This window comes from Aspergillus alliaceus (genome assembly GCF_009176365.1).
Source record: "Aspergillus alliaceus strain CBS 536.65 unplaced genomic scaffold BDW43scaffold_2, whole genome shotgun sequence".
Taxonomy (NCBI): Eukaryota; Fungi; Ascomycota; class Eurotiomycetes; order Eurotiales; family Aspergillaceae; genus Aspergillus; species Aspergillus alliaceus.
The window spans coordinates 474,881-486,247 of record NW_022474685.1 but is presented as its reverse complement, the minus strand read 5'-3'; the positions used below and the strand labels follow the sequence as shown (position 1 = coordinate 486,247).

Here is an 11,367-nt window from a genome sequence, read left to right as displayed (position 1 = left end):
CTTAAGTTCTAGCAACTGAATACAGGGAAGCACATTACCGTGTGGAAGTTAGTAGACAGAGATTGTACTGTCTCATTGCAATGCTAGAGGTGAGTGGATCGGATTGAGATCGTCCAATCCAGATAAAGTTTCCCTGATCCAACACAGCTTTATATATGTACACATAACCTCTGTACGTCAGTTAAGTTAACCATTAATCCCCGATTCTCATGTCAATCATTTCAAGGCCGTGGATCTTCGTGCATATTTTAGTATATTGCCAAATGTGCTCGCACAGTTCCATATAGCTCTGCGGGTCACTGTTACCGTAGTTTTCTTTACCCTCGCAAGTGTCCCCCCGAATGCTCGGTCCGAACTCCACCATTTTTGTCTGACTTGATCACCTCTCTCACCCCTTGCATTGTGGTCCTTCTCATTCCTTACTATATTCATCTAGCAAAATGACGACTACCTCACGATGCGCCGAAATCCGTCGACAATAATCATTATCCAGCCGAGAGCGAAGAGGACGAACGGACGGAAGTGGATACAAGCGATCTCAATGTTGGCAGCGATAACACATTCTTTCATAATGTCGATTGGGATGAAAAGGACATCACTGAGGTGGAAAGGTTTGTGCTTAGTGATATAGTAATCGAGGATGAGACAGATGGGGAAGTCAGTTGTGGGAGAAGAGACACTTTTGAGGATGATCCGCCTGAAACAAATGACAAGGGAATACCAGGGATACACGACTTCATCACCAGCAACGTAAGTCCTGACGCGGTCTCGGTTTGTGAAGGGGTCGTTGAGGAGAGTGAAAGGCTTGAGGGGAACGACGCAGCCTCTGGTAACGAGCTCACTCGCGCTGTCGATCCGGACAAAACAGTCGTCGAGGTGTGTGAAAAGCTTAGCAAAAACGATGCTGTACGCCGTGATGCATCCTCAGGAGTTGCCAGCGAGAGATATACTTCACCTGCATATAGGCTTATAGAAGAATACACACACAAGTCATCTTCCATTCCAGACCCTCCGCCAGCTAATGATCTATCAGGGGAACACCGCTACGCATACTGGATTCCTGAGCCTGAAACTGAAATGTACATTTCTAGAAAGACAAAAGGGTTCGAGTCGATCCGTATTGCGCTTGAAAAGAGAATGTGCCTCCACGGGCATTGGGATGACGGAGGGACCAAGAAGTCTAGAGTCATGATTGAATGTACATTTGTCTAAGTAAATCTGGCGAGGGTAACATACCTTCTACCAATCCATACGGTTACACATGAGTCAATGACGAGATCCAGGGCGGCGTTGTCTCGGGTAATTGCATGAAACGGGAAACAGAAATTCGAGTCTTGAAATCCTGAAGCACCTGTACCCAGCAGGATTAATCTGAATTGGAAATACATATCGGGCGGGTCACCCGATGCACAAGTTTAACCGGTCTGCGGGTATACCTTCGTAGTATTAGTTGCCGTGTGCAGGGCCATGCATGAAGCTGCAACTGGTCTCAGAGCCACGATATCTGCAAGAGTGGCGGGTGGACCAAACACCCCGGCTGGTGCATGGATCGAAGATATAAAATCTCTCAGAATCAATGATGAGTATCGCCACTACTGCTACTACCTGCGTCGGACGGTTGACGCCAATGCCACCAGTTCACCCTTATGTCGGACAGACAATACAGTCCAGTCTGGATGACTATGGGCTCAAACCCTGCACAACAGATATCACCGGCTAGATTAGACCTTTTGTTTCTCCGTGCCCGTGTCCGTGGCCTGGCCTAGTCCGGTCTATACCTAGTGTGGAGCTGTTCCGGTGATGACTTGCATACCATTTCCTTGTCTGTGACTGTTTAGCTGCTTGGCACCATGAACGAGCCCCAATGATTCCACTTCCATTCCGAAGCTCCCCGGCTACTGTCCGTTCATTATCTCCCGAAGGACATGGATAGGTTACGCAGCACCTAGTTCGGAAAGCTTGAATCATATCATATGTTGGTTGGGTAGGAAGAAACGAACCGAAACGAAACGATAACAAGAGAAAAAGAAAAAGAAGCAAAAGCGCCAGATACAGCTCCGATATTCGAAAGGACATCTGGGGGACTGTGCAACCACACGATATGCAATGTATGAAAGGGATCTCAGGCATAAACTGTTACTGTGGAGGCGTGGACTGAGATCCACAGACGGGAGGAGAGTAGGACCAAACGGCGCAGAGGGGATATCGTGCATAGTTTGACTGGCATTGTGCTACTGTTGATCATTGAGGTTTAGAAAGGTGAGTGGAGATTGGGGGGAATAGGGAAAGTGGGATCGAAGAAGAATATCTTGATGGCGCCATGTTTTTCCAGGAGCTCAGGCAGACTTTCCACTCAGTACTGTAAGTAAATGAAGAAGAAAGCCCGCACGGTCCTCAGTGATCAGCCCCTACTGTAGTTCCCGCTCAAGTGACCTTCCGGTGCAAAGTCAATCCGTTGGTCATCTGCCCGTTGGAATGTAATCTATCAGTATCTCAATATCTCTGTCGGTCAGAAGAGATTCCTCCGGCCGATCCAAGTATTCTACCATGGTGTCTTGGATGTAACCGTTGTGATGGGAGATACTTCGGGATGCTTTCCGATTGTTTCTCTTCTTTTTTTGTCTCACATTTTTATTGATCATGATGATGATGATTATTTTTATTCTTATTTTGGGTCGGATGGTCTCCAATGTTAAGACTCATCCATTAACTCTAATATTTCCCCTCTCTAGCATACATTGGTCAAGTTTAATATTACGGAGGATTGACCTTGTCCATGTCCAATACATTTACGGTCGATCGTCTCTCTTCATGCTTCTTTTCGGGGTCAACCCTAATTAATTAGGAAGTTACTTCAAAGTCCAACTCTGCAGTGTACCTAGAAGTATACACTTCATGGGGAGAACCTAAGTATCTACATGCAAGTTCTCAATGGGTGAAGCTTTGGCTGGTTGCACAAGCCTAATTCTAAATAAATAAACTCGTCGCAAACCGGTGACCCCTTGATGCTGTCCATCTGTTCTCTCGAAGCTCTGACTCTCCGTTGCCTTACTGTACATACTGAATGTCATACCTCTAGATCGACACTCTAGCATAACTGACTCTTCCGACAATGGATGTGACATGAGATATGATATGTCTCCTGAGGTCCACGGTCGGCCAACGGCCATCCCCTTCCCCACTACTTATAGGGCCACGTAGCCTTGCTTTTGATCTTTGATTTGGGAGTTTCAATAACAAGCGTCAATTAGATCGTTAGGTATTAGGAATGGGTTGAGTCGCCACTACTACAGTTAGTCGCGAACCATGACAATACCATACGAAAGATGATCGATCATCAATCAGAAGCGAGGAGAAGCGCGTGTCTTGTGATTGGTCCTGAAGTGGAAAGGTGTGAGATTCCATCCAACAAAGCAGATCAAGTGAAAAAAGCATACTATTAAATTTTTTATCATCTCAACTATTATATTATTATTGATAGTATTATTTCTAGAAATATTAAGAAACTTAAATGCAAAAAACTAAGGAAGAGGAAAAGAAAAGAAGCAGGTGGTGACTTACTAAATCTTAGTTCTCTCGATTCATTCCTTATCATCTAGGTTTCCTTGTTTTGCCTTACCTTCTTTTTCTTTTTTTTTTTTTTTTTTGCTTTATATATCGTTACACTTTCGCAAGGGTTCGCCTTGGTGTCACTTAACTTTCAATACGTTTCTGCCTTGTCTGGTTGATTTACCCCGCGGCTTGTTGGAAGTCGGACACTTTGACTGAGTATTTTGAGGATCTCCCGGTCACCCATCAGTAACTAGTGAGTCCTAAGTAGATACACTAAACAAAAAGCTGGAACCACTGACCAATGACTAGAACCTGGTTGATGGGCTGACCTCGTCCAACCTCAGGGAAGCATTCATTTCAGGGACTAATTAATCTGCGGCTAATCGAGTCATCGTCAGCAGCTTGAACCGCAAGGAATTCAACTTTGTATCATTGGTTTCCGTCAACGCTCTCTGCCTTGTTCGATTACGGCACTATTCATGTACCATCATTGATTCAGTACAAGCCACAACCGCCGCTTCACCTCTCTCGTGTTTGACTTGTCCCGTGCACCCGTAGCTCAAGAAAGAAAAACAAAGAAAAGAAGAGAAAAAGAGAACAAGAAAGCAATCGAGAAACCAAATCCAAGGGAATTTCCCCCGAAATCACGGTGTGTGTGAGTGAGAAAGTGATATCAGATCCTCTGGGGAAAAGCGGCTCTGTCCGAGTGTCAAACCCAAGGATTGCCCCGCGGTGGTTCTACAACTTACTATTCAATTTCCAAAGTATGGATTGCCTTTTTTTTCCTTTTTAGTTGTTTTTGACTTTGATCGGTACCATTTGTTGAATTCCAAATCCTATTGTTATTACTTTTATTTTTCGCTTCTTATCCTATTCATTTCTCCACGAATGGTTGGACGGAGAGATTGATTCATTGCTACCTAAGGCTGATCCACGCAATCGCGCCCCATTCTTCGTCGTGAGTGTTATCGTCGCCGAAAGTGTTCTGCTTCCCTATCGATATCAAACCCCGTTGTCGATCGATCTACTTCAATGCCAATACTTTGCTCTTTGCATTTATAAACACCCAGCTAAAATCTCTCCGCGAAGGAAGAAGCTACCACTTCTATCATTGAACCGACTGCTATCCCATTTTACGAGTAAGTCGAGGAATTGGAGCAAGGCGAATGTGCAGGGATTGGGTTTCATCACGGCCGGTGATTGAATCCGCACTCTAAACTGGTTGTCCGTCCATACGTCCGCGCCATCCGATCCTCCACATGTGGTCTGCATGCCTGGTCCAGTGTCATCAACAGGAAGAGTAAATCCTCGAGAACGAATACTAGATTAGATTAGGTAACGAATGAGGAAGTGATTGGAAAGTGAGTCCGTTTACCCTCTTTTTTCTTATTATCTTCCCTTTTTTATTTTTATATTTTTTTCGCTCTCTCTTTCTTTTTTGTTTCATCTGGGGTAGTGGTGCGTCATACGTGTGTTCTATCTATTAATCTTTCTATTCTTGTTCGACTTTGATTGGGATTGTGAAATCCGTCTCCGGATCCCCCTCTTTTGTGACATTATACTTTGTTTCTGTGGTCCTGTTCAATCTTCAGGGGAAAACACAGCGAGAGAGAAAAAGAAGACAATAAAAGGCTAGGGTAGGATTTGAGGGAGGGGTATAGTAGTAGTAAGTAGTAGCTTTACCACCTACTTGCTGCTACTCTTACTACTACATGTTTTGTTGTTTTGGAGGGATCACCGCTTGAACGCGGACCAATCAGGGAGGGTGTGGCGCCGCCTCCCGCCTTGAGCTGTGATCCTATCGTTCCCTTTCGTCCCCTCCTTCTAACCCTCATCTTCTCCCTCTGTCATCATCTGCTGTGAACTTTTTTTTTTTTTAATTTTTCTCTTTTCATTTCCCTGGACCCCCCCCCTTTCCTTTTTCCTTTCCCAGTCCCAACTCCAACTTTCGTCCCCACCCAACTGCTCGTCCTGGTTTGTTCCTCCCCCTCCCTCACCTCTAACCCAATAATTCCTGCCTTGCACACCCCCCAAAACCAAACACACCACCTACACACAGACACCACAGCCCGTTGGTCACACATAACCCCAGTCTGGCGTACCCACTGATCGGTTCCATCAGTGTGAATCATCAAGTGTTATCTGCTTAACCCCTCTCCCCCCCGTCAGCCTATCTTCTTCAACCCGACGGGTGAGGGTGTTTCTGCAGGCAGGAACCTTGGGAAAGGGACAGGTTCGCCCCTCCCTTTGTACTTTTCCTCTTCCCCTCCAGATAACGTCAAGCCTCACCCTTGTGGCGGTGTCCTCCTTGTCCCCCAATCCCGTCCCGTCCAGCCACACGTCACCTGTCAACATCACCTGCCTGTCTTCTCATTCTTCGTCTGTTCTATTCTAGTCTCACCGCCTAACACGAACTTTCCAGTCCTGTCAAAGCTCGCAGCACTGATTTGCTCTGAACCTTTCCGCCGATCCGCTTCCTGCCACCTTCCAGTCCAACCACCCACTGCATGCGAGATCGTGGTCTGCGTTCATTGTTCCGAGGATCACTTGCATCGTCACAGCTCCTCCTTGTCTCGCTGCAGTAGCCTACCTAGTCACCCGTTTTGGTGTTGACATCTTTCGCGTTCCCTTGACGCGCCTGAGGCCTTGCGACGGCTTTCAACCTCTTTTCCCGTCCTCCTTGGCCCGCCATGTATGGCACCTCGCATTCTTCCGTTTCCGCTCCCATGAATGGGATCGGAGGCGACCTCGTCGATGGTTCGGGTACTATTAACCCCGCGGCTTTGAATACCAACAGTGGTATGTTGTCCGTTTGATTATCTTATTCTCCCCCAGTCTTTCTTTTACCCCTTCAACTTTTTTTCCTCAACCCTTCACTGTGCATCATGCCTCATTCGCGTCCCGTTGTTCTTTCTTTTCTGTGCCGCGATCTTGTCAGGTTATACTTGTTCAGACAAAAACCCATGGTGAATTGCTTATCGCGGTTGATAACAATGGGGTTCGGCCATCGCCGTCCATGGAGGTCGTTACGGTTCTTTACTTCTCTGGCTGTCTGTCCATCGCGACACCCTCCAAACTGACGGCCATTTGCTAGTCGCAGTTATTCTACCAACACCCCCGTTTGGAACGAGCACAAATACCGCGCCTCGCGGGATCAAGCGGAGTCGGACTCCAGACCAGCGCAGGACAATACGCGCAGCTGGAGATCATGACGACGGTATGTGCGCGTCGCGAGTTCTATTACGGTTTGCTTGATAGAAACCGTGAGAAGCACTCTCGAGCCGCTTCGTCTCATTTATCCACTATTCGTTGTTCTACTGTTTTGACGCGTGCACACTTTTATCTTGCTTTACTATGTATTCTAGTTTTTATGATGGCTAACATGCGGTCCGTTCGACCCTCTGTCAGCAGTAGCGGATGATCATGGCCGTCGGAAGCGTGGGCGTCCACCAAAGACGCCACGTCCATCTACCACGAATATTGGTGATCAAGCTTCATCCACTAGCGTTCATATGCAAACCCCGCGGATGCAAGCCCAGCCCCTCCCTACACAAGCTGGCATCAATGTATCACCTCCACAGGCATCTCCTCCAGACAAGACTACTCCGACCAAATCCACCCTCGTGAAGGCACTCCCGACGGTCCGAGATCATACGACCGACCAACTGAACGAGGAGGGCGATGAGTACATCCCCAAAGAATTCGATGAAGCGGGTGAGAAGAAGGTCGATGCTATGGGTTATCTTCAAGGCGGCCGGGATTATAAATGCCGCACGTTCCGCGTGCCTCACCGCGGAACTAAGTTATTCATGCTAGCGACTGAATGTGCCCGTGTACTTGGATACCGCGACTCGTATCTGTTGTTCAACAAGAATCGATCACTGCACAAGATTATCGCCACCCAGATCGAGAAGGACGACTTGATCCAGCAGGATATCCTTCCGTACTCATACCGATCGCGGCAAATCGCCATTGTGACTGCGAGGTCGATGTTTCGCCAGTTTGGCAGCCGTGTTATTGTGAACGGACGACGGGTGCGTGACGACTACTGGGAGGGCAAGGCACGAAAACAGGGCTTCACGGAGGACGACCTGGCGGGCGAGAAACGACCCGGAGGGGCCAAAGCCCGCGATGCGGCCGCTGCGGAAGCAGCAAGTGCTGCTAGCCTGCTACCGGCCCTGACACATGGAGATGTCATTTATAGCAACGCGCTTGAAGCTATGCCGAACAGTCTGCCCTTGGGCGCTCCCTCGTCTGTTTCTCTCGCACCGCTCCCGATGATTCATATGGCCACCACGACGGACGATCCACGACTCAGAGAGTACAACAGTATGCCTCGGTCCCGCCAAGAGTTGACCGGTCAACCATATCAGGACCGGACACAGCCCAGCTCAGCGGCGGAGATCCTAAATCAGGCCTCACACACCGCCGATTTCAACAAGATCCTGAGCTCTCAGCGCAGTTATCGCCAGAAAGGTTTGGAGGATTTCTATTCTAAGCAGCGCGAGATTTCCGCGTCTGCCGGCCAGCCACAACCTGGACAGCTCGACTCCGTTCCCTCGGTATCTCAACCATTGCAGTCCCCTCAGATCTCGGCGGCCCCGTTGATGAACACGACCCAACCGCAGCAGTCGATGCTCCCCCATCAAGCACCTATGATGCCTGGTCAGCCCGGCCTCCAACAAGCGATGGCACACGCACAACCCCCGGTTAGGCAGTCGCCCGCCCAGACGGGGCCACCAGTCCGCCCTGACCTGATGCATCAGCGATCGAACCCTACTCTATCTGCCGGAACACCACAACCGGCAGGACCGTACGGCTACCCGTCGCAGCCGCAGCAGATGTGGGGCCAACCGCCACCCCAACCGCAACCATCACCTTTGTCCGCCGCCGGTCCGCAGGCTGTGGGAATGCCACAGTATGCCTCCCAACTACATGCACAGCAACAACACTCGCCTTCGCCTCTTGCACAGCATCCGTCGCAGTCTCCTCGAAATCATCCGCGTCCTGCCGCGCCACAAATGCCGCAGTCTTTCCCATTACATGCGCAGACACCTCAACAACAACAGATAGCATCCATGGGCTTTCCAGGCGGCACTGCGGCCCCGTACCAGGCAATGACGGCAGCAAGAGGCATGTACCCCGCCACACAGGGCCCCGGAGGGCAACCGTTCCTCACAGGAGCTCCGCAGCAGCCAGGTCTCGCCATGGGGATGAGCGCGGGAGGTGCCATGCCTGGCTGGGCCCCAACACCTGGTGGCCCAATGCAGCCGGGACATCCGCAGCAAGGTCAATCTGGAACCCCACTTGGTTGGTCCGGTTACTAAACCACTACTACGAAATAAGAAAGTCATGGCCGGCGTTGACGAGAATTTTGGCGTTCGTGGGACTAAGAGGCGTTAGGAGGATATTGTGACCTTCGGATATCAAACACATCGTTCAATGTCCCGTTTCTCTTCTGTCCGTTTTGCTGTTTCATCCTCATCCATCCAGTACCCTGTTATCCCGCTTCGCTCCAGCTATACACTATCCTTAATTGAGGATAACCGCTAATGATAATTTGCGCATTTTCTGTCTATACCCTCTGTTATACCCGATGATGTTGTGATTTCGTTTTGTTGTTCTTTTGTTTTCTTTCCTTGGTTCCATAGGGTCACACGTTCACGAGTATGCAATTTGTGCATTTTTGTATGTCAATAATAGAAGGCCGGTCAGATAGGACGGTGGCGATATCTGTTTTACTTCTGTTTGGTCTAGGCAGGCGTTGTTAGTCTAGTGATCTTCTCAGGGTTTACCTTATCTAGCATGCTGTCATTATCTTCACTCTACTCAGCTCTCCATGTGTTCATGTTGGGCATCGGACTCTGCACACTTTCCGATGCTGGTTCCGGATGTTGATGCTTCCAATGTTTGTGTTTATAGTATGCAGATTGCACGCAGGTTCATGATCTGGGGCTTCTAATTTGAATATTTTTCCCCTGGTATCGTTGTTGAGTGTCCCATTTTGGTTAAGTCGATCTTCCGCTGCAAGGGTTTACGCATATCTGGTTTTTTCTTTTGGGTGGTACTTTGACTACTTTAGTACCTTCAGTGTCATCTTGTCCCTTGCCTATTGTGGGACTCTTGGCTGGCTGTCAATTTAACCTGTAGTTAACACTGACGGGGGGGAATCTCGCGTCGATAATCATGACTTTGTTGATTATCATTTGCGTATATACAACTTAAAACAAGAGTAAGGGGTAGCATGGAAAGAACATAAGTTATAGATATACGCACGGCCATCACTTGGATACTAGTATCTAGATGTCACATCTCCTAGGGAAACCGGAACCAATGGCGTGGTTACAGGTATCGCCGTAGACGGACAGATGCATGATTGAACCGAGGTCACAGGCGGTGCGGTGCAATGCGCACTAACAGTCCACGACGGCTTGGTAGTAGTCGGGACGTCGGGCACAGTCTCGGCGCGCACAAGCACAGGTATTACAGCCCCAGTGTTGAGCTTAAAGGTCCGATGCTTGATAACACGCAGGATAGAGCCTATTTCCCCCGAGTGACTTGTCACGGAGACGAAGAGGCCGGTACCGTTTGCTTTAAAGATGGAGTCTAGGGCGGCTTTACTGCGGAAGTCCTGTGCAGTGCTGGTTTCGGCTGTTACACCGTTCCAGAGCTCGTCGGTCTCCGTGAAGCCCCTTTCAACGGGCCAGGTCGGGAATAGGCTGTGGATGTACGTGCGGTTGTGGCGTTGATCGCATGTATGGAGGCTGATTCCCTCGCGGAAGTACTCTTTGATCAGAGGTCGGAAGGGGGCACTTCGGTATGGGAGACGGAGGCCGGAGAAAGTGAGGTTCGCCGTGCGAAGAGTCCTTGTCAGCGGGCTGACGAAGTAGCTGTCTGGTGGATGGATGTGCTGCGAGTCCAGCTCCTTTTGCCAGAAGTTGTGGGCAATCCGGGCCTGCTCGATGCCAGCATTTGTTAGATCGGCATCGCGCCAGGTGGTAGTGCTGTTCCCATCCAGGAGAGACCAGTAGCACTGGTTGATATTAGAAAGATGTTGGTTCAGCATAGAGGAAGCGGGAACTGACATTCCAGGCAGGAGTGCCGTAGTAGTCTTCGGCTGCATTGTGCCAGCCTTCCCCATGGCGGCCTAGGAATAGAACCTTGTAATCCACATTAGGAGGAGATCTGCGATTCAAGTCGACTACTTGGTGGTGGAACCGCTCCCACTGGGTAAGATTGCTGTTCTTCTTGTCATTTGGGTACGTGCGATTGATCAGTCCAAAGTTAGTGGCTGTCTGATAAGCGGTTAGTGATGATAAGGTCAGAAGGGAAAGCTCTCTAGATAGATACTGACAAAGTCAAACGTGGAAGGATCGGTTGTTGCTTCATCTTGCAAAAAGTAGCCCGTCACTGTGGTATAGTTGATATACGAGGCTTCCACAGAGGCAGTTAGGCTTAGCGCCACGGACGTCAAGCTCGAGACCTTCATGATGAGCGCAGGGTTCTGACGAATTCAAGCGCACGAGGTTGGCGCCCTCCATTATATAAGAGTGCGTTGCTCCATGAGGGGAATGAGTTGAGTTGTTTCTTGCCTACCAGCCCGGCACGTGCGAGGCTAGACCCATCCAGCTAATATCGGTCTCCCCAGCTAAATACAGATTTGTACCTTAGTCTCTTTCCTGGGAGGAAGAGATATCCAAAATAGGATCAATAAAATGTAAATAGGAAAATAGATTAATCAAGTCAAAAGGAATGAACCGCTCCAAGAATTCATCCTTCTTTCCGGTTCTGCGTGTACATACAGAGGGCTCCGAT

General features: G+C 49.0%; 4 protein-coding genes across 4 annotated transcripts; 1 reads left to right on the top strand and 3 right to left on the bottom strand.

Annotated features, from left to right (window-relative positions):
• Positions 1-123: 123 nt before the first annotated feature.
• Positions 124-1,100, bottom strand: BDW43DRAFT_70663 (uncharacterized protein). Its single transcript, XM_032050414.1, has 2 exons — positions 951-1,100; positions 124-888 (listed from the first exon to the last, which is right to left on the bottom strand). The coding sequence occupies exons 1-2, from the start codon at positions 999-1,001 to the stop codon at positions 448-450; spliced, it is 492 nt and encodes a 163-aa protein (XP_031905718.1). The 5' UTR covers positions 1,002-1,100; the 3' UTR covers positions 124-447.
• A 380-nt stretch (positions 1,101-1,480) lies between these two features.
• BDW43DRAFT_70656 (uncharacterized protein) lies at positions 1,481-2,447 on the bottom strand. The gene is made up of 3 exons (XM_032050413.1): positions 1,881-2,447; positions 1,779-1,826; positions 1,481-1,695 (listed from the first exon to the last, which is right to left on the bottom strand). The coding sequence occupies exons 1-3, from the start codon at positions 2,128-2,130 to the stop codon at positions 1,574-1,576; spliced, it is 420 nt and encodes a 139-aa protein (XP_031905717.1). The 5' UTR covers positions 2,131-2,447; the 3' UTR covers positions 1,481-1,573.
• A 3,516-nt stretch (positions 2,448-5,963) lies between these two features.
• Positions 5,964-9,362, top strand: BDW43DRAFT_70463 (putative nuclear localization protein). Its single transcript, XM_032050412.1, has 3 exons — positions 5,964-6,351; positions 6,653-6,769; positions 6,961-9,362. Exons 1-3 carry the CDS (start codon positions 6,243-6,245, stop codon positions 8,877-8,879), a joined length of 2,145 nt encoding a protein of 714 aa, XP_031905716.1. The 5' UTR covers positions 5,964-6,242; the 3' UTR covers positions 8,880-9,362.
• BDW43DRAFT_70399 (histidine phosphatase family protein) lies at positions 9,362-11,172 on the bottom strand. The gene is made up of 3 exons (XM_032050411.1): positions 10,907-11,172; positions 10,638-10,847; positions 9,362-10,585 (listed from the first exon to the last, which is right to left on the bottom strand). Exons 1-3 carry the CDS (start codon positions 11,039-11,041, stop codon positions 9,845-9,847), a joined length of 1,086 nt encoding a protein of 361 aa, XP_031905715.1. The 5' UTR covers positions 11,042-11,172; the 3' UTR covers positions 9,362-9,844.
• Positions 11,173-11,367: the final 195 nt, after the last annotated feature.